At 39.7% G+C, this 27,819-nt stretch overlaps 1 protein-coding gene across 2 annotated transcripts; it reads right to left on the bottom strand.

The window, feature by feature from the left end:
* Positions 1–604: 604 nt before the first annotated feature.
* wasf3b (WASP family member 3b) lies at positions 605–27,819 on the bottom strand. Of its 2 annotated transcripts, XM_088322189.1 has the most exons (10): positions 27,686–27,819; positions 16,833–16,991; positions 13,953–14,087; positions 11,071–11,224; positions 10,877–10,994; positions 10,542–10,723; positions 9,532–9,816; positions 8,062–8,345; positions 6,596–6,743; positions 605–775 (listed from the first exon to the last, which is right to left on the bottom strand). In XM_088322189.1, coding segments are annotated over exons 2-10 (1,440 nt in total). In that variant the 5' UTR covers positions 16,966–16,991; positions 27,686–27,819; the 3' UTR covers positions 605–774. The 2 variants fall into 2 exon arrangements, with proteins under 2 accessions (XP_088178315.1, XP_088178314.1); XM_088322188.1 differs by lacking the exon at positions 605–775 and having other exon boundaries at positions 6,586–6,743.

The raw sequence follows: 27,819 nt of genomic DNA, 5'->3' as shown, positions 1-27,819 counted from the left end.
TAATTGCATCAAGAGCAGGGATGTCAAACTCCGTTTGGCTCGGGGACCGGATCCAGACTTTTATGTTGTCAGGCGGGCCGTTTCAAAATGTTTAGCTTACTGTAGTTTTTCATTCAGCCTACTTTAAGTAGCCTGCCTACCTACATATTATAATTTTTTATTACAATCATATGTTTGACATTCCTGATTTAGAATGATGTTCATACTTCACCTCATTTCCTATACATATAGTTATAATTTGTTTATGCATTGCACATGAACAGTACATTTTCTAAATGCAAAAGAATAAAATTGTCCTAACAACGCAGTGAATTTTTTTTAACAGGATCTGGGTACAAATCAGATATTTTTGCTATGTTTCTACAATATGACCACACATCCAACCTAAACGTGATCAAAATCCCAGTAAGTCTTTCAGGGTAAATATTTTTGGACCATATTTTAGCTTTTAAATCCTAAAATTTGGTTGAGATGTTAAGCACGTGTAGACACATTAAGTCTAAAACAGTATCAACAATATTCGTTGGGAGCGGAAAGTTTTGGGTAAAAATTCAACACATCAGTGAGTTTGATGAATAACACAAGAAATTACTAACACACGAAGTCATAGTAGAACAAGATTTATTGGCGCCCTCTACTGTGGAAGCAATACAGATGCAATCCCTGCACTCCTGACATTCTTGATTTCCTTCAAATCCTCAGTCCAGATCAGGTCAAACTCTCTGGGGAGGACTCATATAGCCAAAGGTTGCCCAGCCCTGCTCTACCTGGTGATCTACAGTGTAATGTTGAGTAAAAAAACAGGAAGGTATTAGCTCAAGGAGAAAGTCTGTAGACGAATCTAACACTTTTAAAAGTGGCATATACAGTACATTAAATTACATGACGTGTGAGTGCAGCATTACAACAGGTACATGGGATAAGGGGGCACTCATGGTGCCTAAAATGCATCCAGCAATAGGTGAAGGTTGCAGGAAGTGGTCACAGTTACAGTATTCTGACTTCTTTACAGTACTTGTTGCAGTTTGGGGACCCTTATACAGCAGGGGATTGAATGTGTTGGTGCAAACAGTGCCTAGCAAAAGTATTGGCCCACCTAAGAACTTTTTGTAATTTTGCCACATTTCAGAGTTCAAACTTAAAGCTAAAAAAATGGAAAATGATTTCGAAGACACAACAATATGAGAGACACAATCGCGAAATGGAACCAAATTATTTTAAAATGTTATATTTTATTGACAACAAATGAACTGAAGGTAGTGTTGCAAAAATGTTGTCCCCCTGTTATCTCAGCGAAGCCAACTGACTCCAGAAGTTCCCTGATGACTTCTGAATGATCAAATGTCAACCTGAATGACTAACAATGACAAACTGAGTTTTTAAAATCTCAGTTTAAATGCACTTGCTCTGTGAGGGGCTTACAGGTCTGTGAAAGCGGACACCGGAGGACAGACAGCATTAAAACCCGAAGAACACACCATGCAGGTCTGAGATAGTTTTGGAAAGGTTCAAAGCAGGAATGAGATACAAGAATATTTACACATCTTTTGGTGCAATGTGCAAGCAAAAATATCAAAATGGAGAGGGATTAAAACCACTGCAAACCTACCAATACCTGGCCATCCTTTATAATTCTTGCCCCGAACAAGGAGAAAACTAATCAGAGAAGCAACCAAGAGACCCATGATCACATTGGATGACCTGAAGGCATACACAGCTGAGGTGGGACTATCTGTGCATAAGATGACTATTAGACTACTGTATTTTCCGCACTATAGGGCGCACCGGGTTATAGGGCGCACCCCCAAAAAATAGTTTTTGGTCCTATATCTTCCATAGATAAGGCGCACCGGATTATAAGGCGCTACAATGGGAACGTCGACAAAACAGTCAGATGATTCAGTCAAACTGATTACCACCTTAACATTCCCAAAGCTTGCAAAGAAGCAAATACGTGTCGTAGACACGTGCTGATGCGGTGTCCGTACGATGTCACTCAAATGCATCGTTTCAAATATCATTCGGAAGGTTAGTCTTGGGATTCAAGAAATGCCAACCATTCCTTAGTTTCCATTTTCTTTTTCGCTCGCAACTTTACTGTGCATATGACAATAAACACTTGGAATTGAGTTTAATTCACTCAACTCATCAGGCTTAGATAAACTGGAAGCTGCCCAATTACATGCCGTCAGGGCAATCACAAGACAACTATACTCGACCCCTGCAGACATCGTCCGATATGAAGCCAAAGTACCCCCAATAAAATACCGTTTCGACCAACTTAGCACGCTCATGGCAGAGAAATGGCAAGCCCTGCCTGACTCAGACCCCAGACGACACCTACTGGAAACTAAAGTACACCAGAGACTACAACGTGGAGATTGGCGATCAAAAGTCATCCCCGAACTGCAACGCCTACAAATCTCACCGATGCTAAACACCACTAGACGAGCCCCGCCTTGGCTACAGTTCCAACCACTAGAGGTCCGTTTCACCAACACCCAGAAATCGGATCCACTGGAACAGCAACTTACGAAAGCCAACCAAGCCTTTAAAGACTTACCCACATCAGACTTAATCATCTACACTGATGGTTCAGCTGTGGAGGGCTATAAAAATGGTGGAGCAGGAATAGTGGTATATACTGCAGAGAATGAACTCATCAGACGATGGCACTCACCGACTGGTAAATGGGCTAGCTCGTTCCAAGCCGAGAGGACGGCCCTGCATGCAGCCATAAAATGGCTGATCGAACTTACAGATCGCCCCTGGACGTCTGCTACCGTCGCCAGTGACTCGCGCTCACTACTCGAGGCATTAGGCAACCCGCATTCGACAGATGCAGACATCTACGATCTACAGCATCTAATTGCGACCCTCTCCCAGAGGAAAAGAATACAGCTATTGTGGATCCCAGGACATTGCGGACTGCCTGGCAATGAACAAGCCGATGCAGAGGCCTCCCTAGGCTCCAGCCTCCCACAACCGAAATACCCGCTGGACCAACACACTACGAGGGCTCTCATAACACGTAGCTACATACCTACTGCTCCCAGCCATCCTCGCCTCAGCTCATTCCTGAATGTGCTACAAAACCTAACAGAGGAACAATCCCTGCCCAAAGCTGAACGCACAGACCTCATCCGCTTTCGGAGCGGCCACCATCCGCTGCTCAGACGCTGGCAATTCCTCCTCCGCAAGTCGGCCACCGACATCTGTCGACTTTGTGGGGAGAGTGAGGAATCGGCCGAACACCTATGGGTCGATTGCCCCGCCTTCATCGCGGACCGTCAACGATGGGCAGTTGGATCCGAATTCGCGGAACTCGTAGCACGACCGAAGCGTTCCATGTCGTTCCTAAAGATCATCTTTAGACGACTTGAAGCGATCTAGCAGCAGCAACAGCAACATCTAGATCAGGGGTCGGGAACCTATGGCTCGCGAGCCATATATGGCTCTTTCTATGAGTATCTGTGGCTCAGAGACAAATTTGATTGCATGCAAAATTTCTCCATTTTGTTCAAAACCTGCGTCGTTCATCCTTTACAGGCACACGCAAATCCAAACCAAAGCTAAATATCATCGAATTACTTCGCAGTATATATAGGGCACGTTTTTCACTACAATTTACAGTCAAGGTGTCACACAAAAAAAGGGGGAAAAAAAAACTCGTTTTGGCTGTACAACGCTAAAGAATCCTTTATATAAAAGTTCACTATATAATCTGTGTTCAGTGTTCAGATACCTTATGATGAATCCACAGAACTGTAAATACGCCAAAACACCGGAAGAGAACTTAGTCATTTGATTGGGTGAGTGGGAGGGATGGGTGGAGCTATGCAAAAAGTGCACGCAACTCCCTCCCATATCTCGCCCTACGAAGTCTGCGCCAAAAGTGAGCTCATCAGGCTCCCTATTTGCAGAATGTTGTGACGTTTTTACACAATAACTGCTTGCATCTAGTTTTGAAACCAATATGTATGAAAAAAAGGGTCAAAAGGAGTTTAACCGATCTTGAGTAATTGCAAGAAAGAGACAAGTTTAAAGTGGTATGTTTGTTGATTTTGGGACAGGGGCTCTGGCATTATTCTCTTTTCATAATCAAATCATCAAAAATAAATGTGCTGAAGACTAAGCTTTTGTCTGGGGCGTGGGTTTTTGCAATTTAGTAAATTTGTCTCATAATATATGGTGTGGCTCTTTCCCAAAATAAAATTAATATTTTTTGCTTTTATGGCTCTTTGAGTCAAAAAGGTTCCCGACCCCTGATCTAGATCGTTCTAAAACAAGATACCGGGAAAATATAAAGCCGCATAGCTCACCTAAGTTCTCACGTTCAATAATGATACGCAACCATGGTCTTCTTACAACCGTGAGTGAAGTAAATCCAGGAGAGTAAAATATTTACAAATACAGACTAATGAAACATGTTTCTTTATGGCGTACTTTAGCAAGCTTGCTATTCAGAGTAATCTTTTTCGGCCAATTGCAGGGTTTGTTTTGGCCCTCTAGCCTATCTGAGGCTCCGAATAACTTCAGCCAATGGCGATCGATTTAACTGATGATTGACACATCTTTTTTCGGCCAATTGCAGGGTTTGTTTTGGCCCTCTAGCCTATCCGAAGCTCCGAATAACTTCAGCCAATAGCAATCGATTTAACTGATGATTGACACATCTTTTTTCGGCCAATTGCAGGGTTTGTTTTGGCCCTCTAGCCTATCTGAGGCTCCGAATAACTTCAGCCAATAGCGATCGATTCAAATGATGATTGACACATTGGTTAGCCAATGAAACGCCGGTATATAAATCCCAGCGTACACCGCGGACTACTCCACGTTCGGGGGAAAATTGAGTCGGCGGCTGTTGCATAAGTTGCGAGACCTTGCGACTTAATATTGAGCCATATATAAGGCGCACTGTATTATAAGGCGCATGGTCAGCTTTTGAAAAAAATTAAGACTTTTAGGTGCGCCTTATAGTGCGGAAAGTACGGTAATTGTCGTGATTGCTAACTCGAGTCACCTGGAGCAATCACGTGGACGCCCTCTGATTGGATGGTCTCCCTTTTTAAGCACGCTAAGCCCAGAACTCTTGGTCTGAGGATTACGTTAGTACCCTCTATGACTCTCCTGATTACCTGTTCCGTCTTGATCTGTTTACCTGATTCTGCCTGCCTCCGATCCGACCTGCTTCCGTCCCACGCTACGACCTTCTCTCCAGTCCCGGTAAACTTGACCTGCTAGACTTCCGCACTCCGATTGGCTACGTGTTCCGAAGCCGTCTTCACGGCTTTGCTGCTGACGTCCGACGGCCATCGCGTCTCCCGCTAACCCTGTACGCTTCCCTAAATAAAGGATTGTAACGAACGCTCTGGGGTTTCCTGTTCTGTTCTGGTCCTTCTGACAGTAATATTGCTGCTTAAATCTGCCCTTTATGGAAGAATGGCATGAAAAAAGCACTTTCATGAAGAATACCATAAAAAGGCCCATTTGGAGTTTGCAAGAAGGCTCTGGTCGGATAAAACCAAAGTTGAAGTTTCTGGGCTGAATGCAAAGCATTACATTTGGCGTAAGAGTAACATGGCACATCACCCTGAAAACACCAAGCCAACTGTCAAACATGGTGGTGGCAGAATTAAGCAATGGGTTTGCTTTTTTTTTTAGTAGGGACTGGGAAGATTGTTAGGTTATGTGAAGCTGGATGGAGCCAAATCCAGGGCGATTCTTACTGAAATCTGTCTGAGTCTGCAAGAGACGTAAAAATGGGGCGCAGGTTCACCTTCCAAAAGGACAAGACCCTAAACATAAAGCAAAATCTAAAATTATATGTTTTAAAACTAACAATATAAATGTGTTAGAATAGCCAAGCCCAAGTCCAGACCTAAATAGTATTTGTGGAAAGATCTGAAAAATGGTGTACCCAAACGATCACCGTCATACCTTTGGGAACTCGGGAGCTGTTTTGTAAGGAACAATGGAAAAAAAATAACAAGGAACAAAGGGCTAATATTTCAGTTTGATGTGCAAAACTTATCGAGACATACCCAAAAAGACTTCTGACTTTGATTTCAGCAAAAGGATGTACAAAGGGGCGGGACAGTTGACTGAATCTACGTTAAGCTTTAACGTAATTATGCCTTTTTGGGAAAAAAAAAAAAAAAAACATAAATCTGGATTTTCCGACCGACAAATGGCATTTATCGGTCAGAAATTGCTAGTCAGAAAAGATGAAAAATAATTTTTTGACACAACGTTCCATACTTTTGTTGGTTTACTTATTATACAGTTATTAGCTCTATCATGAGGATGAGACGTAAAAAAATCAATACGTTTGAGAGTTCAATTTAAGAATTGTAAACAAAACTTAAGACCCTTTCCAGGCCTTCATTTGCGGTTATCAAATTTAAGACTTTTTCAAGTTTTTAAGACCATGGGGAAACCTTGGTCTCACATGTTTTTGATTCTTCGAAATATTTAGAGCTTTTTATCCAAAAGTTTAAATCCTGAAATATTGCAATACAGTAGTTGAAATTCTTTTTGGAGCCAATACTTTTGCAAGGCATCTTGTATGTGCGTGTGGGTGCTTCAATCGGACCAGTCGTTATCCTCCAGCTCCGAGTCGTCCTCGGAGTCGGAATACTCCACGGCAATGCGGCGTGACAGGATGGTGGCCACGTCGTTTCCGACAGGCTCCCGTTTGGCCTGCTGCTCCTGTTGCTCCTGGACCTTTTTCAGCTGGATGCCTTGAAGAAAACGAGAGTGTGTGTTTATTCAAAGTTGTTGAAAAATATCGATAATAGAATTAGTCGACAATGAATTCGATTGTCAACTATTGTCGCCAAGGACAGAGTGAGGCATCTACATGATTATTATCTCTGTCTCATACCGTAACATACAGAAAAGTCAGAGTCAACATCAAGTAAGCTTACCTAAACTTATAAAGTTTGGAAGGATTTTAGCCTGGATACGGCAAATAAAAAGACTACTTTGAAAAGTAGACCTTGTATACCATGCCTGTACTTCGGTGATGAACATTAAAAGAGAATGGACGTCGTACAGTTGAACGAAACGAAGTCTGACTCACCTGGGGAAGATTCAACGAACATTCAAGCTAGGAATGATGACCAGGATTGTAAATGTTTACATGTATATGTTGCTATGAAAGAGAGCTTTATTGTTATGCCAGACTGTGCCTGACAAATCTTTTTGAAATTAAACGCATGCAGTCAGATTAACAAACGTCAGTTGTAATACTTACAAAACGACAAAGGTAGGTTGTTGTAACAATTTGATTTCGAACAGTTGTCAGACACGAAGTTCTTTTGTTACCGACTTTGCAGTTTACTACTGAATGTACGCCACAAAATGCACATAATTGTTTTTTTAAAATCCTGTTCTAGTGCTGCTAATGAGCCTGTTCTTGGTTTACAGCAGTGGTTCTTAAAAAGTGGGGTGAGGCTCCTTCTAGGGGGGACGCTGGCGTGTTTTACCTCTGGGATTTTTTCAACTTTCCAAAGAATCAAATGCAGTAGCATCCCCACTACACTAGGGAGCAGTGGCACTCTCAATGGCAGTGTTTTGTTTAGGTTAAACCTCCACACCGTGCATATACAAGTAGCACAGAGTATAAGCATTGAGTACTAAGTGTTGATACGAAGTAGAACAGACATGCAAGTGACCCCATTAGAACAAATAATTAACACGGATGAGGAGACAGATTTCTTGGGGGACACAAGAGAAGAGGGGTGACAGAAAATAATTGAGAAGCACTGGTTTATAGGGATAAAAAAAACATCTACATTATCTTAACTTATTACTTATTTGCCTGTCTCTAAAAATACAAAGAGGTTCATTCCTGTTTATTTCTCTACTGACCAATCACTGTGCCTAAGTGGTTTTAGATATGCCATTTTCATTTAAAAAAAATTGAGGAATTTATAGTATGTTCAATAAAAAAGGCATTTTTCATTGTATCAATTTTTTGGGGGTTTATTATCATCAGTCGACTATTTAAATAGCCGCTAGCTTTGGCCTTGCTTAAAAACAGGAACACAAACATACCCATGCGTATGGCCGCTAGCAGGTCACTACGGGCGTCGTTAACCACGCTGCTCTCCACGGGCACAGGCGAAGATATCTTGTGTGCCATGGAATGAGAGGCGCCAGCTTGCAGTGGTGGCGGTGGGGGCCCAGGCGGCGCTGGGGCAGCCGGCGGGGAAAGAGCGTAGCCGTCGGGGCCAGGGGACATTGGCCCTCCGGGGTTGGAGGCAAAGGCTGTCAGGGCAGAGGGGATGAGAGGAGCTGGGGGTGGGGGTGGTGGCCCCGTGTTGGCGTAACCTTCCATGCTGCCAGAAAGACATGGAAGGGTCAGAATTTTTCTTTTTTTTTCGAATGAAAAATAAATTCTGGACTACAGAGTTCACCTGATTAAAAGCTGTATGTGCAAATTTAAGAGCGAATCTTTTTTGCTACGTACAAGCCGCACCAGATTTAAAGCCGTTGTCTTAAAGGTGGGCTGCATCGTTTGTGGTGTCCTTAAAAAGTTTAAAGGTTTTCTCTCTTTAATCCGTTAACAAAGCCCAAATGAGTTGTAAAACCATTTACATTTTCTTTCCTCCGCGCCGATATGCTCTTATTTTACCTTTTGGACAGCTGTTCAGGCCAAACTCATTAGGTAAGGGTAATGGGCAAATGGGGAGTAGTTGAGTAGTGGAGAGTGATGTTTTCAGCTGCACCATTTTCCTCCTCGCCCTGCCCAGAATTTGCCTAGGACATGTGTTTTCGAATCATGTGACCATTCAAGTTAGCGATTTCAAAGCCGAGCACATTTAGTATTCTACTGCGCAGAAAAAAAAAAAGAATAAAGGGTACGTCTTGCATTTGCTTGTCATCGTTCCCTTAGGATCAGAATCAACTTTAGCGACCTGACAATGTTGCTGATGACACGGAAAGAGAAGCATAGTGTTTTTGGTGGATTACTTTCGCTGCTGTTCATTTCAGATGTATAAATTGAGGACTTGATTTATGGGGAATAATGTCAGTATATATAGATATAAATATAGAATTTAGAAGAAGAATTATAGAAGTACCGACTGTCAAACCTTCTGTTTTGCATTACATGAATAAAGTTGGTAAAGACATGGACTCATTTCTCTCCAAGACATGTTTCCAGACTTCACAGCGGTCTTTTGTATGCATATTTGTGTGCTCTCCATTTTCTTAAATATTTACACGGACAGATATTTTTTCTGGTCCACACTAGTTCTAAGAAAGCTGCTACGCCATTGAGGTGACTTGCAGGGGACGCGCCGCTGGGTGACGGGCACCTCAGCTAGGGGCATGCACAGTAATGGGCTGGCGCGCATCTGAAGTTGCTGCCAACACTCTTTCAACCATCCGCTACGCAAAAAAAAAAAAAAAAGTACAAGGCGCAACGTATTTAAAGCTGCAATGTCTAAAACAGGAAAAAAGTAGCGGAATGTAGTCTGGAATTTACGGTAAATAACATTTGTAAATGTCCTCAAAGTTTACCAGTAATCCAGTGGCGGCAGAGACATAGAGCCACCATTCATGGCCTCGGCAGGCGGGGGAGGCAACGGTACTTGCTGTTGATGCTGGTGGTGGTGGGCCCGGCCGAGCGTGCCTCCCTGGTAAGCCGTCATCCTGCTCCGGCTGTCGTGGTCGCCTCCTCCACGGACACTGTGACCTGCCGCCATCTGGGCAACCAAGGCGCTGGGCGGTGGGCCCGAGTAGGTGTGGGCGTGGCCGGCGTGGTTCATGGCATTGGGATAGTGGTGCAGATCACCACCGGGAGCTCTATAAGGTACAAGGAAAAAAAGATTATTTAAAACACACTACCATGTAGAGTAAGTCAATTTTGGACAGCATTCCGTTTTGCAGGTTGGGAGGGTGCATGAATTACCTTTCACCCACCCAGCCCTTCTTAAAAAAATTATGAAATGATGTCAAAACATGTGCCTTGGATTCTATGAACCAAAAGGCCAGCGAAAAAGGTGAGAGCTCAAAAGCTCTCCACTCTATAACTCCATTTGGATTCAGCCAGCGATCGAAAAAAGTCTATCCTGCACGCTTCTTCCCTATATTGATCTTTTTTTATTGCATATATCTTTGTATTTAGCATTTATTTATTTATATTAATATTTTATTAATTATACAGTAATTATTTGACGTAAATAAACAGTAAGCATATCCAAAAATATAATTCTTCTTGGCAAAATAATTTAGTTTTGGACCATGGCCAACCCAAATCCCCAAACACCCAAACAAGTTAAGGTCTTTAGTTGGAAGTTTTTAATTGTTTTCAACCCACTAAAAATTGCATTAATTCACTACAATAATGCATAGGAGCAAATCACAACCATGAGCTAAAAAAAAACAAAAAACAAACAAAGAAAACAGTACTAAGTAAACGCAAACAACTGAATCAATATACAAATAAATAAATGGATAAGAAAAAGTAATAAATTACAAAAGGTAAATAAATAAATTAATAGCTCAATAAATAAATAAGTCCACCTCACCGGCTTTCCGGAGACATAGATCCCTCAGAGGAAGCCCCCCTGTCTCTGTGTATGGTGTGGCGGTGGTCCGGCCTCAGCTCTTTATCCAGCGCCATCATGTTCCACTCCTGGCGGCGGTTCCTCGCCTTTCGGACCTTCTTGACTTCCCTTTGCAACGTTCCGTCCACGCAGCGCTTTTGCTCCTGGGTATAGTGGACACAAAGTTTTTTTTTTGTTCAATGAATAAATAATAATAAATCATCACAGGCAAAACATCATCTTCATTTTTAAAAGCAATTATTATAGGTAATAAAAAATGATTTTATTGTTGTCCATTTGGGAATGAGATTTTTAACCTTCTGCTTCCTCTTCTCTTTCCTCTTGTCTTCTGTATCCTGCAGCATCTTTTCTTTCCAAAGGTCGAAAAAGTAGGAGGGGTCAGTGTAGAATTTAAGCGCTTCTTTCTTGTCATCCCTGCACACAGGAACAGATGTTTGTTTTTTGAGGATTTTTTTCACCTCTTACGCAAATACGGTCTGTTATGTCAAACCTGTAAGATGAGAGGATGTTGAGTGGTGGAGGCTTGTCACTCAAGTTGTACATCTCCTTCACTGGATTGGGAACACTGCGCTTGGACACCACTTGCTGGTCTTGAGTGGTGGAGCTTTTGAAGGCTTTGCGCATGTTGATGTCTTGCAGGGACACTGTACACGAGAAGTGAGCAAATACGGGAAAATTGATGACGATTATGGAACAAAATGGTCACATTTAAATAAATTAAAAATGTATTCTACACAAAGGCAATAATCACCCTTAATGCTGCTAAATAAAATACTGGTTAACCATGCATAGATAGGGAATATGCACAAGGATAAGGGATGATTCCGTTCTATAGTGTTTTAATTTAATATTACTTATTCTTATAATACCAATACTACTCTTTACTTATTATTTTAAACTGTAGTATTATATATTTTTGTTATTTTTATGCACCATCAGAGTGGCACTTTTTCATTTTGTTGTGCATTTGACATGTGACATTATATTCTGTTCTATTCCAATTGCTTTCAAATGTGTTTTGTTCTAAATAAAATGTGTCAAATACAATGTATCTTTTGATATATACTGGACTGTCTCAGAAAATTAGAATATTGTGATAAAGTTCTTTATTTTCTGTAATGCAATTAAAAAAACAAAAATGTCATACATTCTGGATTCATTACACATCAACTGAACTATTTCAAGCCTTTTATTATTTTAATATTGCTGAATTTGGCTTACAGCTTAAGAAAACTCAAAAATCCTATCTCAAAATATTAGAATATCATGAAAAAGTATACAAGTAGGCTATTCAACTAATCACCTGAATCATCTAATTAACTCGAAACACCTTGCGAGGGTTTCCTGAGCCTTAAAAACACTCAGCTTGGTTCAGTAAACTAAATCACTGCTGATCTGACTGCTGTCCAGAGGACCATCATTGATACCCTCCATCAGGAGGGTTAGACACAAAAAGAAATTTCTCAAAGAGCAGGCTGTTCACAGAGTGTAGTTTCAAAGCATATCCACAAAAAGTCTGTTGGAAGGGAAAAATGTGGCCGGAAACGCTGCACAACCAAGAGAGATGACCGCAGCCTTGACAAAATTGTGAAGAAGAGCCGCTTCCAGAATTTGAGGGAGCTTCAAAGACAGTGGGCTGAAGCTGGAGTCCAGGTATCAAAAGCCACAGTTCACAGACGTGTCCGGGAAATGGGCTACAATAGCCGTATTCCCATGGTCAAGCCACTTCTGAACTCAAGACAACGGAAGAAGCGTCTGACTTGGGCTATGGAGAAGAAGCACTGGACAGTTGCAGAGTGGTCCAAAGTCCTCTTTTCAGACGAAAGCAAGTTTTGCATTTCATTTGGAAGTCAAGGCGCCAGAGTCTGGAGAAAGGCTGGAGAGGAGCAAAATCCAAGTTGCTTGAAATCCAGTGTGAAGTTCCCACAGTCAGCAATGGTTTGGGGAGCCATGTCAGCTGCTGGTGTTGGTCCACTGTGTTTCATCAAGTCCAGAGTAAATGCAACTGTGTACCAAGAGATTTTAGAGCACTACATGCTTCCATCTGCTGAAAAGTTCTATGGAGATGAGTATTTCATTTTCCAGCATGATCTGGCACGTGCCCACAGTGCCAAAACCACCAGTAACTGGTGCACTGACCATGGCATCACTGTCCTTGATTGGCCTGCTAATTCCCCTGACCTGAACCCCATCGAGAATTTGTGGGGTATAGTTAAGAAGAAGATGAAAGACACCAGACCTACAAATGCAAATGAGCTGAAGGCCGCTATCGAAGCATCCTGGGCATCAATAACACCTCAGCAATGCCACAGGCTGATTGCCTCCATGCCACGCCGGATTGATGCAGTAATCCGTGCAAAAGGATTCCCAACCAAGTACTGAGTGCATCAATGGACATTTTCAAATGTTTGATTTAGTTTTGCTGTTATAAAATTATTTCTTTTACTTGGTCTGAGGAAGTATTCTAATATTTTGAGATAGGATTTTTGAGTTTTTTTCAGCTGTAAGCCAAAATCAGCAATATTCAAATAATAAAAGGCTTGAAATAGTTCAGTTGATGTGTAATGAATCCAGAATGTATGACATTTTTGTTTTTTTAATTGCATTACAGAAAATAAAGAACTTTATCACAATAATCTAATTTTCTGAGACAGTCCAGTATATATAATATATATATATATATATATATATATATATATATATATATATATATATATATATATTTCCACATAGTTTTATTAAATACAAAAATACACATTCTGAAAAACAAAAAAAAATGAAAAATGAAACAAATAAGTATAATTTTTATACATTTCTGATATTTTCAACTTGTATTTTGTGATTAAATATAAAGTATACACACTATGGTTCAAAAGTTTGGGGTAGCTTAGAAAATTTAATTCAGGCAAAGTTTCAAGGATAAAATTATTCTAAAAAAAACAATTATAACCTCTTTCTAACCTCAATGCCTTCACTATACTTTTTATTTATTTTGCAACTCATTTGATCTCTTTAATATAAGTATGACTTTTCATGAAAAACATAAAATTGTATGGGTGACCTCAAACTTTTGAACGGTAGGTTACGTTCATTAAATTTAGAGGGTATTTTTAATTTAAAAAAGCGGAATATAGAATACAATTTTCCTTATTCAATATCATTTTTATTTTATTTTTTTCATACGTATTTTTGTTCAGTTTTAAATATTTCATTTACAAAATCTGATGAGAATCAGCAATCTTTTCAGAAGTGTTAATAACCTCTATAATTTTTGAGCATCAAATAAAAGTCACATCAGGCTACTCATTAAAAAAATATACTGCACACTCCCCAAAAATTGATAGATGGACAGGTAAGAAATGGATAATCTACCTTCCTCCACGGTGGAGTCCAGCTGCGTAACCTTGACGGCCAGACGGTCGATGCGGTCCTGGAGAGAGTTTGCGCGCAAATAAAAAGTGTTGGCTTCATTGAACAGCTCGCCAAATATGTCCTCTGCATGTTTGCCTGAAGGACGATAAAAAGGAAGTGTGAGACCAAATTTTGTTGACGCCAACAGGCAAAGTTGAGCGGCTAGCTGCTAAGTGTATTTCTAAAAAGTGTCAGAACGGCCGGGCCAGGAGGAAAAAAAGATTAATATATTTGATTTTTTGTTCCCGCCAAGTCTCAATCCTATATGTATGACCAAAAAATATATCTTATTTTTATAATATGTATTTATAAATGAGACTACATGGAGGCATTTGTATTTACATGGTATATTTTATGTTATATTTTGTATTATTAGACCATATCATTCAAATGATTTTGAAACAGTCAGAACTAAAGCAAAGTAATATATGATGTCTTTTTTTAAGCACATACTTAAAGTGGCTGTACTGAATTTGGAACTTTTTACTTGCTGACACTATAATCTGTCTTGTGTAATTGTTGCAGCCTCTCTCACAAGCTCAATAAGTTGCGCGTGCAAATACGTACATTTCTTTGATGCGCTCGAATGAACTATTTTTTTCTAATCTTTATTGGGGTTTGGGTTGGTGATTGGACTCTACTTTAAACACGCTTTTTCTGACTTTCACAATTTTCATGCTACACTTACAAGAAATTGCATTAACGAGCATAAAGTTACTCTACATCCCTACTGCCCTCCTTTCCGCCTATCTATTGTGTTCTGCGGTCCAAAGAGCTCTGTTATAATTAAGATAAAAGTGGTAAAGTGCGGTGGGAAAAAAACAGGGCTCTTTGAACCCAATTGGGCTATGTAACCACATACATAACAAGGAGAATATTCTACTTTCAACTTTTTAAAGACACCTCAAACAACGGACGCTACCCTTAAATAATATGCATTATAAAACAAAGAAATTGCATTACTTTTATTTTCCATGCCATTTGATAAATATCTTGATGAATAAAATACGTGACAAAAAGATCGCAAATACGCTATCAAATAATACATTAAAAGTGACATTTAGATTAATTAATTGTATATAATTTCATTGATGAAGAATATATTTTTATGAATGAGGGGCCCACAAACGGACACATGGGAGAAGAGTGGCACCAAAATCACAAAATTATTTTATACAGAGTACTTTTAAAAAAATATTTGATTCAGCGGTTTGGATTGACGGGCCTTACATGGGCTGCGGGCTGTAGTTTTCCCACCCCTGGGCTGATAAATCAAGAATAGATGTGATAATAGGAATATTTATACTACTTTTCAAACAAGTGGGGACATAACATGAATATGAAATAGTAATAAACAACTTCACAATATACTCCTAAATAAAGAAACCTTTTTAATGCTTCTGTAAAGCTGTGAGTGGAAATGAGAAGCCGGCGAGGGGGGATATTTGCAGCCATCCTGCTGACAGGATGGGCTTCGGGACAAAATATTTAGCGGAAGGAACAAACTCGGATGGGGTGGCTGAGCCCTTTCAACTCTGACCTTGCATCCTGAGGGGCGTTGTGCACGGCCCTTCCCCCCTGCCTGCACATTATACCTGCATATGTGTGTGAGCACTTGAATGTAAATATAACTTGCAATGCTGGAAGTGTTTGAAAACAACATAAATGATAGATGCCGCAAAAGTGACATTATGGATCAATAGAAAAAAACAAACATATAAACACACCCACTGATTACACAAATACACTTGCACACACACACACACACACACACACACACACACACACACACACACACACACACACACACACACACACACACACACACACAGCTGTCGGAGGTTTGCCAGCTTAAATACCCCCGGGGTGTGTACAGCCAACATCAAGATAACAACAGTATACAACGCCAAGCCACATAAGGATTTAACATTGCATGTTCATGACACAAAAAATATTTTCAAGGAAAAGAAATGTGTCAGACACTTGCTCATGTGTAGAATGAATTAAGTATATTATTATGAAAATATTAGAAAAGTATATAAACGATCCATCCATTCATTATCTGCAACGCTTATCCTCAGTATGGTCGCAGGGGTGCTGGAGCCCATCCCACCTATCTTCAGGCAGTGGGCAGGGGACTGAACGTAATTTGGAACTATATTACTTGAGGCCACCATCTCCTGGCTTGTGTTATCGTTGCAGCCTCAATCAGCTCATTCATGATGCATGACCCCCTGAACGGGTTGTCAGCAAGTCGCAGGGCACATAGAGACAAACAACTAACTTTCTCATTCAAACCTAGTACAATTTGAACTGACCAATTAACCTGACATGCATGTTTTTAGAATGAGGGAGGAAACCCACACAGGCTTGGGGAGAACATGCAAACTCAAAATGGGAAATCTGCGGGAGCTGGGCTTGAACCCTGAACCTTCTCACCGTGGGTCTGCGTGCTAACCACCCAGTCCCCGTACCACCTAGGTTTCAGATCATCAAACTAATTTTGATGTAACACAGACAATCCAGGGAACTACAAAATGTAGTTTTGAAATGTTGGTTCCATTTATCAAGGCATAAAAAACTATGTGCCAGAGAGGACCCTATATGAAAAAGTAATAACTTTTTCACACAGGGCCAGATAGGCCTAGATTTTTTGGGTGCATTTATAGATTTTACAACTGCATTTTGTATTTCCTGGGTTGCCTCTGTGTGATATTAAAATTTGTTTGATGATCTGAAAACCTTTGTGAGTGATATATATGCAAAACACACAGATATCAGGAAGTTGGCAAATACTTTTTCACGGCACTGTATGCGTTTATGTGTTACGGTGCATCTTACTCAGGCTGCTGAGCTGGCGAATGATGGCGGAGAGCGTGTTGTTCATAACGCACTCCAACTCGCTTCCGATGCCATCAGGGAGCTCCCCGCGGCAAAGGTGCCGCGGCTCGATGTTCCTCTTCACCAGCGGCATTGCAACGCCGTTTCACCACCACGCTGCTGTAGGAGACACACACAAGTACGTTATAAACAGCTTGTCATTTAGTCTGATTTGAAAAATAAAGGAAATTGAGGTAAAACATGTGTATTTGGAATATAAAGGAGAAAACCCCAGGAAAAAAATCTGTATTTTCCGGACTATAAGGTGCAGCTAAGCACAATTGGCCAGGGATTTGAAAGTGCGCCTAATAACCCGGTGCACCTTATATGTGAATAAAATTTAAAATGCAGACAGTATTGATTCATGTATGATACTACAAGGTTTTACGGTATAATACTGTATTAGTGCAATAATTGATCAATTGGATAACATTGCTGACCAAACTCGTCGGATGTAACAGGAATCTAATCCGAGTCGCACAGTGAGGGCGCAGAAACAACTAGACAACCAGCGATGCAGAAAAGCATTGCATTTTAGCTTTTTAATCACACTATTTTTACTAACAAATGTTAAAGAATGGATAAAACAAAGTCGCCCTGAAAGGTATAAATAAACGCAGTCCATTTCATCATCAGATACACTAAAGAATTGTCTCCCGCACTTTTCCTTTTTTGCGTGAATTCATTTATTTCAGGAAAACCTTCGGATTTCTCAATTCTCTAAAAATTGTCTCTGGCGCCGTGATTGAAAAAAGTGTGATAATGAAAATTTTAAAAATTGAATGATTTTCATATGTATCATTATCAATAATGGCCTGGTGGTTTGATTCTGGTGATCTCACAGTGGCAAACCGCGTTTGATTGTGCGATTTTGGTCAGCGACATTTTTTGACTGATCATTGCACTAGTATATACAATGAGCAATGGATACAGACAAATAAATACAGTAGCTCTTCCTGTAGTTTTAATTCCATGTGCCTTACAGTCCAATGTGCCTTATATATGAAAATATTTTACAAAAGACTATTTTTCGGGAATGCGTCTTATAATCTGATGCGCCCTATAGTGTGGAAAATAGGGTACTGGATGATTAAATATAAATATTAAATCATTGAAACGATCTTTTGATGAGCTATAAACACAGGTGAGAAATTCAAAAAAGGGTTCAATTCAATAATATAAAACAAAAACCCATAAAACACAGGAAATAAAGGACAGTAGGGTTGCGGGGTGCTGGAGCCCATCCATGCTATCTTCGGGCAGTGGGCAGGGGACACCCTGAACTGGTTGCCAGCTAGTCGCAGGGCACACAGAGACAGACAACTCACTTGCTCATTCACACCAAGGGGCAATTTAGATCGGCCAATTAACCTGACATGCATGTTTTTGGGATGTGGGCGGAAACCGGACTGCCCGGAGGAAACCCACGCAAGCATGGGGAGAACATGCAAACATCACACAAAAAGGTTCGATTTCATGACTAAAACTCTGCCACACATGCGCAAAATAGATTGCATAGATCCAATTTGTAAAAAAATAAATAAATAGTCATCATATAAGACAGGATTAGTAAGAAAAATAGGACAAAACTAACAATATAATATGAAATATGTTTTCTAAAAATTACTTGAATAAAAGCCATATATCAAATTAAAAATTATATATACCAAAAATGAGCAGCACGGCGGCGCAGTGGTTAGCACGTGTGCGGCACAGTTCTGAGGTTGTGGGTTCAAATCTCCCGGCCTTACTGTGCGGAGTTTGTATGTTCTCCCCGTGCTCGCGTGGGTTTCCTCCGGGCACTTCGGTTTCCTCCCACATTCCAAAGATATGCATTTCAGGTGAATTGGCCGGTCCAAAATTGTCCCTAGGTGTGACTGAGCGAGTGAGTTGTCTGTCCCTGTGTGCCCTGCGATTGGCTGGCAACCAGTTCAGGGTGTCCCCTGCCCACTGCCCAGAGATGGCTGGGATGGGCTCCGACCCCCCCCCCCCCCCCCCCGTGACCCTAATAAGGATAAGCGGTACGGCTAATGAGATGAGATATACCAAAAATAAAGACAAAACACACACACACACACAACCACACCAGGACAATGATCTCAAACGCACATAAAAATTGCAATGGAATGGCTAAACCAGGCTCGAATTAAGGTTTTACAATACTTCCTTAAGTCCTGACTTAAACCCCATTGAGAACTTGTGGACAATGCTGAAGAAAAAAGTCCATGTCAGAAAGCCGTCAAATTCAACTGGACTGCACCAATTCTGTCAAGAAGAGTGGTCAAAGATTCAACCAGAAGCTGGCCAGAAGCTTGTGGATGGCCACCAAAAGCGCCAAAGTGAGGTAAATATGGCCAAGGAACATGTTACCAAATATTATCGCTGCTGTATGTAGATTTGATCCCTTTTTCTGTTAACCCATAATAAAGTCATAAAAGAACCATGAATGTTTTTTGTCTATCTGTTCCAATCACTCTATTAGAGAAAAATCAAATTGCAGAAATTACTTGAAACTCGAGGGAGCCATGACATTATGTTCTTCACAAGTGTATGTAAACCTTTGACCACAACTGTATATATACTGGGAAATAATAGAATAAAGGGAACATTTTACAAAACTGAAATGTAATAGATAGATAGATAGATAGATAGATAGATAGATACTTTATTCATCCCCGAAGGGAAATTCACTTTTCCAGCAGCATCCCTAAGCTGAGAACAATCGAAAATAACTGGGAGCTGCTGGAGTGGCTGCCATTCGTGATGTAACAAAAGGAAAATATTTTTAAAATCCCTGAAAAATATATAACTCCCTTTAGCGCAATTTTATTCATATATAGCAAAGCAGTATTTTATGGAACATAGAATATATACAGATATATTTCAAGTTTTAGGTCGCTTTGAGTCAAATATGTTGGCAACACATCAAGGTTTGACAACGCCAATTCAGTGCTGGGGATTAAAGCATTAGCCATAGCAAGATGCTATGCCGCATGCCGGCTAATCCGAGCCCAGCCTGTCAGTGGCCCAGCTGGAAACCTTCTGCAAACTCAGATCAGTGGATGCGAAACAAGCGACAAGAATGCAGTCAAAATCTGCAACGTTTACAGACAGAAATGTTTCATATGCAGGGATTTCGAGCTTTTATTTTAAAGGTTAAAAAAGCCTCATTGGCTCAGCCATTTTGTCAGCACCCCGCTTCCTATTTTGGCAGCCGCAGCCCAATTCCTGTTTCCTTCTCCCGCCCGTGTCACCTCTGTTCTTCCCGTCCGAACAATGCCGCCCTGTCTGCTCTTAAAAGAAGCAACCAGAAAAAAAACTAAAGACGTCCATTACCGCAAAATGACTGAGCCGAATGGCTACATTTAGCATTAAACCGGTTAAAGCTGTCCAGAGCATACAGTAATGGTGCCATCAGAACCAAAATCGACCCCCTTATACAAAATATTTAATTAAAATCTTTATCTGTATTTAGAATAGGGTAGTCCTTACAGTCATTGATTAGACATGGCTCTCCAGAGTGAACAAGATACACATGTCAAAAAGACTGAAAAGAGAGAAATGATATACCTGTAGGTAAAAATATTTCCAAGTTGGTGCTTGGAGACTGGCCTAAATTGTAAATGCAATTTCCTTTCGTAATAATACTGCAATTAAAAATAATGCATTGCAACAATTGTGCAATGAAAAGTGGTGCAATTACATTTAGCAGCAAACCCATTCTCCAAATAAACTGGCAAGAGTTATATTTTTCAGTCTTACACACTCATTTGGAGTGGTGATGGGGAGAAAGTGTCCCTGAGCCTGTTGGTCCTTGTTTTATGTCATTGTCAATCATCATTATGTAATGGACCCCCCACAAATGAATTAATAGTTCTTTTTAATTAGGGATTTAAATACAATTTTTTTAGACAGACACCAAATTCTTTATTAGTCATAGCTACTAAACCAATGCTATCGGTTTTATGTGAGGAGCAAACCCCTACCCCTAAAACAGGCTAGAGAGGGATGGGTGCCCCCAGCCTGTACTAGCCCAAGACACTACAGGAAGTGGTGTCCTGACGACCCCAAAGGTTTAAGTTAAACTAAATCAAGACTGATATTGCTAGTGTATAAAATCCCTGAAAGGACACTTTTTTTTAAAACAAATCCATTACCAAAAAAATTCAGATTACATTTTATGAAACTGATGACAATTTATCATTTGTCTAAATTTCTCAGTAGTAGTTCTGGAGTACAAATACTTGGTCCTGAAGGATTTTTTATTTTATTTAATTGACTGTAAGGGATTTAATATAATACAAATTAAATTTTGTTGAATGCAGTGGGGATTTTTCACAGAAGGCTGAAGGTCGCGCCGTTCGAAGTGTAGAGTGTTTTGGCTGGGGAATTTTGATAGCGGGGCGCTGACGAGGGAATTAGGCCTTGTTTTGATAAACGCTTTGCATTGCTTTGAGCTGATAAGCTTTCTTGTTGTGGGCCCTCAAGAGGTGGCGGCGTGGAGGAGGAGGCAACTGGGTGGAAGCCACGTGAGGAGTCGGCCAGGGGAGTTCCTGGCACGCCCAGGGGAGGAGTCAGCCCGCCCAAGGGGGAGGGGCCGATGCCCCGACGTGTCAAAAGGACGGCACACGTAAGAGACGGGAGAGACAGACGGGAGCAAGTCTTGACAAGACTAATTCGACAATATTTCGGCAAAATTCGATAGAATTCACTTAATAGATAATTTAAGAAAATAAATCTGCCCCTGTGTAAAAAAGCCTGTCTCTTGTCAATATATTTCCCAAAAATCAAGAAAAAAGCACGCATTGTTAGGAGAATAAAGTTTGTGTTTTGTTAATGGAGTGAGATAACTAATTCGAACAATTTGGTAAACGCTAAATTTGTAAATATAGTTTTTTCCCTAACAGTACCTTGAAATCTGTTACTGTATATCAATACTTGGCATCCGTACTCACCCATCCCTACCCTCTATTTTCATTACAGTTCTTGACTGTCGCAATTTTGTTTTGTAGCTATATTTTGCCATCTGTGTTTGTTAGAATTAGGAGAAATGGCAAACAGGCTAAACAAAGAGTCATTTCAATAAAAAAAAAAAAATCATGAGCTCACATTGCATAAGACTGTCAGCAGTTATAACAACAAGTCTGCATAGATGGAGCAGTGTGAGCTTATTGACTAAAGTGTATGAGTTGGGTTTTGGGCATGACAATCACATCAATGAAGCGAGATAATGAGCAGCACAGAAGCGGCGGCAGCGAGGGCAAGGGATGGGGTCTCTCCGGTATGGGAAGACCTCCTTTGCATGAGAGAAAGTGGAGGGCGACGAGTGCATACGATTCCAAGAAGGAGTAAATGAGTGAGCGCATGTTAGTGGAAAGTGATGTGTGACGTTAGTGTTTTGATGTGTCTTGCAAAGTACATAGACTGGGATGGTAGCAGGCAGATAGGGGGAGGGTGAAAATAGGGTCCTCAGGGGAAGCCACACTGAAAGGTTCCCGGGACAATGGTGCGGCGTTCACACGGCAACCGCACCAGTTCTCCCATGCATCCTCTTGACACCCCCCAGCCCATTTCTTCTTCTCGAGGCCTCCCCATTAGACTTTTCTTCTCCAACTTCCTCTTCCTGTGAAACCCTTGCACTCGCCCGCCTAATACATCTACAATACACGTATATTAATTACAGTTATACTTCTTAATTTATATAAGGATATCAAACACAGGAGTGCTCTTTTACAAGAGAATTAATTAGGAAGGGCAATTAGACCTTTTGAAATCGAACATTGAAAACATTTTTATAGCATTACGACATAGAAACCATAAGTCAGCAGATAATTATTTTTCTCTTTCCAAATTAAAAAATAACAACAACAATAGCATTTTCTTAATATTATAAAACAATGAAAAGGCTTTCCTGTCATTGATATATTTATTGTCAAGTCAACAACATAGCGTCTTCCCCCAAAGCTATTATCACTCTGAACTCCAACTTACATGAGCACAATGTACAATTGCCATTGAAAATATGCACAAATGTAAAGATGCAAAAATTTATTTTTTACTATTGAAACATTGCTTTTTAACGTTTCTATCCTTTAGCACATTATAAAACGATGAAATAGTCTGTCGGTCATTGATATATTTATTGTAGTGCCAACAACAAAGCTCCTTATTAAGAGCTATTACCGCTCTGAACTCCAGTTTACAGAGTCCATGACCACAATGGAGAACTGCCATTGTAAATATGCAAAAATGTAAATATACAAAAATGTATTTTTTACCATTGAAATATTGCTTTTAATGTATTATCTTTTAGCACATTTACCATTTAAATTTGTTTTATTAGCACATAAATACGCCCTCCAAATGATTTTATACTTGTGTAATCACAATAAAGGCTATTCATGCATGAATTCATTCAATGGACCCAAAAAAGTAATTTTGTTCGATTCAAAAATTTGAAAAAAATATTTAAAGAAGTTAATCTAGTTAAATCCGCATAGAAAAAGAAGGTTTTAATCCGGCCCTTATAAAACTCACATTCGCATTTTTTTCTGCTAATCTATATTAAACTCTAGTACCAATACTAAGACAAAATTATTAATAGATATCAGATACGGTATTAATTCTGTTATTGAGTAAATGCCTCTTTGCAATAGAAGGCATATACTGCTAAAAATTGACATAATTCTGAACCATGGGAAACATAATTTACATATATTTAGGTAATGTTCTAAAATTCTTATCAGTGTATATTCAAAAAGTGAATACACATAACTCGTTTAGGTCTGGGGGAAAACATGCTATTAAAAAATAATTTTCACGTTTTCGTTATATGCATACAACTTCACAACAGTAGCAGGTGTCACATTTGTATCTATTCATATATAGTGTAAGTATCCTTGGTTGCATTGTATCATCATTATTCAGCACTTTCTCCACTCATTTGTCCTTAGTAAATAATGATGATAATTGGACAAGTTTGCGCTTTAGTTTTATTGTTTACATTGTGTAATTTATGGGTCTCGTGATTTGTGTATATTTATTCCGGATATTTATTCTGTGGATTTTGTATTTTCTTTAAATTATTAGATGAATGGATTCCCTAAACAAAGTTTTGTTGGTGTTTTAGACAATGACAATACATATTCTGAATCTGAATCCAAACAAAGGTTTAATCTGGAAAAAGGTTAGTTGACGTTGCCAGTAGTAAAGTTTGTTATAAAAAGTATCACTTATGCAGTACAAAATGTATTGATTGAGGTTAAGCATCTGGACAAAGAATTATATGTTTAATTTTGTGGGTACATACATGATGAATGCCAGCCAATTATTCTTCTACATGGAACACATTTATTGCTTATACACAAAACCATTTGATACCTTTTTTATAACCTACTTTCACCTTGATTTCATTTCACCTTGATTGTCCTTTTTTCAGAATCTGTAAAAAACAATTGTATTTCATCTTTAACAATCAACTCCCTCCGCAGCCGTGGTTTTGTAAAGCGTGACCTCGGGGTTATTGTTTTCTCACAAGATGGCCGCCTTGGCCCCCAGATGTGTCCCGAATGAGGGCGGAGTGCTTGTAAATTTATGAGTCTCCGCTTCCAGTTGTATTTTGATGTAGTGAATAATGCAAGTGGTATTACGTCAACGCTACTCTGCCGAATGTATGATGTCATTCCTGCTGCTGTAGAACCTGCACCTGTGATCAAATATTTATCAAATGCATGATGCAGTGGAGATCCTCAGTAGTAGTAGTAGCAGCACAGTATCTACAACCTTGGGACTACTTCTTCAGTTCTTTGTTTTTTTTTACAAAAGTGACATCGCATTCTTCATTAATTTTGATGTATCCTGACAGGTTAATACAATTCTAATGTTTTTTCCCGTTGTTATCGTCATTTTGAAGTACACGCCCTGGAAGTTTTCTGCTGCAAGCCACAATGGCCGACTTCCTGTCCAATTTTAAACCTGCACCCTTTAAAAGGTTTTCATGCATCCTGTTATGATGGAAGCGGCCACCCGACTTTGTATCTATTGGATTGGTATTTTGATTTTTTTCCTACAGTGTCTTTTGATCAATTTTCTGAACGACTATTTCATTTTGGCACAAAATTGGAAAACGTGCTTTTGATAAATGAACATTCACCTTAACTGATGGGATTTTTTTTTCCTTTTAACATACTGGAATTCATTCAATCAACTTTATACCAAAAAAAGCTGCCTTACTTTTTATATGATGATTAAAACCTGTTTATATTTTTATGACTGATACGAGTGACAAATATCTGTAACTTTACAAAGACCACGGGTTTTGCATAGAAAACTTGGGACAGACTGGTAATAAAATTCAAAAGATGGGCAACACAAGTGAGGAGTGGGCTTCACACTATGGACAGAACATTTTGGATTATTTTTGTCACTTGGTGGGATGATTTATAATTCTCTATTCTTGGGTGAATGGACTGACTTCAGACATCAGTTTCATATTATTACTTATTATTTATAAAACACTGAGGGGAATTTTGCAGCCATGGATGACTTCTTCTTTTCCAGGCTTGTGTCAGTAAATATAAAAAACTAACAGGCAATAATCCGATTGGAAACTGAATATTGTCTTCTTGGGGCAATCCGAATGAATCGTTTACATGCCTAGAGATGAAAAAAACCTGTAATCATGGCGTTTGTAGGTATTTTAATGACAAGGTTAAAGCAAGAGCGACATCATTACTTAAATAGACATTTTTTCCACATTTGAATTCTTTAGCATCATTAAACTGAGGAAGATTTTGTTCATTTACTTTCCACCTGAAGTAGCATGCTCGTTTCCTCCGTGTTCCAAAAGTGTGTTCCACTGCTGTGTCTTGTGTTTTACGTAGATAGTCAAAAGTATAGACTTACACTATAAATGGATGGATACAACTATGACATCCGCTATTTATATAAGTGGATACTTTGCATTTTGGCCCTGGGGGGAGAAAATAAAATGGAAATGTCCCCGGTAAATCAATCAATACGCACGAGACTGTTTTAGCGAGTATGACGGAGTTTGTATGTATCATTCGTCTATGTAGAACAAGTCCCACTGTGCTTTCAGGCATAAAAATATCCGGGATGAGGGAATATACATGTGTGCATAAGCAATCGGATTATTTGAACCGGGTGCAAACATATGTGGGCCTGGAGAGGGATGGGCTCCGCCAGGCTGTACTCGTCCAAGACACACCACAGGAAACAGTGCCCCCTAAAACTTTAGTGGTTAAGGGATCCAACCAACCAAGTATAGATAGATAGATAGATAGATAGATAGATAGATGGATAGATGCATACATGCCAACCTTTCGACGTTAAAAATATGATATCACACACTCTATTTGTATGTGCAAAACCCAATCCATCTTTAGAATATAAAAGAAAAACAAAAAAAATATGTGCTTGTTTAAACCGGAAGTGGCAAACTTATACCAAAACGGAAATCTAATGCAATCATTAGTGTTTATTTACGAACAAAGACTTAGTCTCACGTCAAAATAAATACTAGTATCGAGTCAAGACTGTTAAATTTGATCAAGCGTGTTTTTAAGGTCGAAAAAGCGTTGGTGTTGGGCAGGTATAAACAAGCACTGGTAATCAGAAATCAAAAGGACTAATCCAACCATTGCAATAAGAAAATAAACACAGCACACAGATTGACACAGCATAATAACATCATCAACGTGTTATTATTTTTCTTTTTCTTTTCAGGATTCTTACACATTTTTCATGGCCAAATTCATGCACTTTTGCAAACCTTCAAACCCAATTTCCAATTACCCCAGTACCATTAAAAGAAGAAATCCACTGTGAAGTAGATTACATTTTCAGTTCTCCCCATTACAATTTATCACTGCAAAACACCACCTTTTTTTTACATGGCCCGTTATAAATGTCCAATTGATAGGCAATTCTTGCACAAATACACATTTCATCGAACCTGTTAAGGTGTAGCATGCACCTATCCTCTTGGGCATGACCCGTACGAGACGATGACGCTTCATAGGACAATGCCATATTGACTAATGCTAGCTGCCGTTAATCACGAAGGAAGGAAAATGCAATGGAAAAGCAAAGCTACCAGATACCAGTGTTTGTGTCATATTTTTAAGAGGATTTCAAACAAAATTCAAGCACTTTTCAAGCTTTGAAAACACAACATTAAAATTCAAGCATTTTCAAAGATTTCAAGCACCCGTACGAACCCTGAAATACATTTTATTTGAACAGATTGCATTTAAATTGACAGGGGATGGGAAACAATTCTAAGGGTTAATGAAATGTCATTATCGCTTCTTTTTATGACACCATAATTGTTTGCAACGCAGTCACATGAACATCACGCTACCACATCAAATAGGCTTCTCATAAGTACTCAGATTACTTTCTCTCTTTTACATGCACGCACACACTAATGGCAACAAAGATCAATCAGTGTTCCGCACCGTCGCTTCCCGTATCTGATGGGCTGACCCATATCTGTTCATCGATAAAACTCCCAAACCAGACCCCGGCGTCCTGGGCGTTTACATCCCCATCCCCTCCCCTAAATACAAACAGAATAAAACACGCTTGTAGTGCGTTCGAAAACGAAAAATAATTGGTTTTTGAATCCCCTCCCCTCGTCCCGGGAATGACCACTCGCTTTAAGCTAGCTTCGACCCAAGGTTCGACTCCTGAGTTCGAATACAATAAATATAGAAATATTAACTCGGGTTTTGCTTTCATTAGTAAACACACATCATTTATATTGAGGGGAAATAAAATAAAAAGCTTACCGGTAGTTGAATTACTAGATAAATTGAGCCGGTCAGGAAGACCCGTTAGATAGTCCCATTAGCACTACCATCGAAACATTACATTCCCCCCCATCAGCCTGTCTGGCCACTCCAGGGGGAAATCTTTTGAGGAC

The sequence above is a fragment of the Urocampus carinirostris genome, chromosome 18, assembly GCF_059441175.1.
Source record: "Urocampus carinirostris isolate Australia breed hairy pipefish chromosome 18, RoL_Ucar_1.0, whole genome shotgun sequence".
Taxonomy (NCBI): Eukaryota; Metazoa; Chordata; class Actinopteri; order Syngnathiformes; family Syngnathidae; genus Urocampus; species Urocampus carinirostris.
This window is presented reverse-complemented; position numbering and strand designations above follow the sequence as displayed.

Bases quoted from the DNA above. Each gene is read 5' to 3' on its own strand.
- wasf3b (XM_088322188.1), bottom strand. From the start codon at position 16,965: ATGCCGCTGGTGAAGAGGAACATCGAGCCGCGGCACCTTTGCCGCGGG. The intron at 11,225-13,952 runs GTAGATTATCCA...TCTCGTGTACAG, and splicing joins GGACTCCACCGTGGAGGAAG to TGTCCCTGCAAGACATCAAC. The intron at 10,995-11,070 runs GTTTGACATAAC...TCCTGTGTGCAG, and splicing joins AACATCCTCTCATCTTACAG to GGATGACAAGAAAGAAGCGC.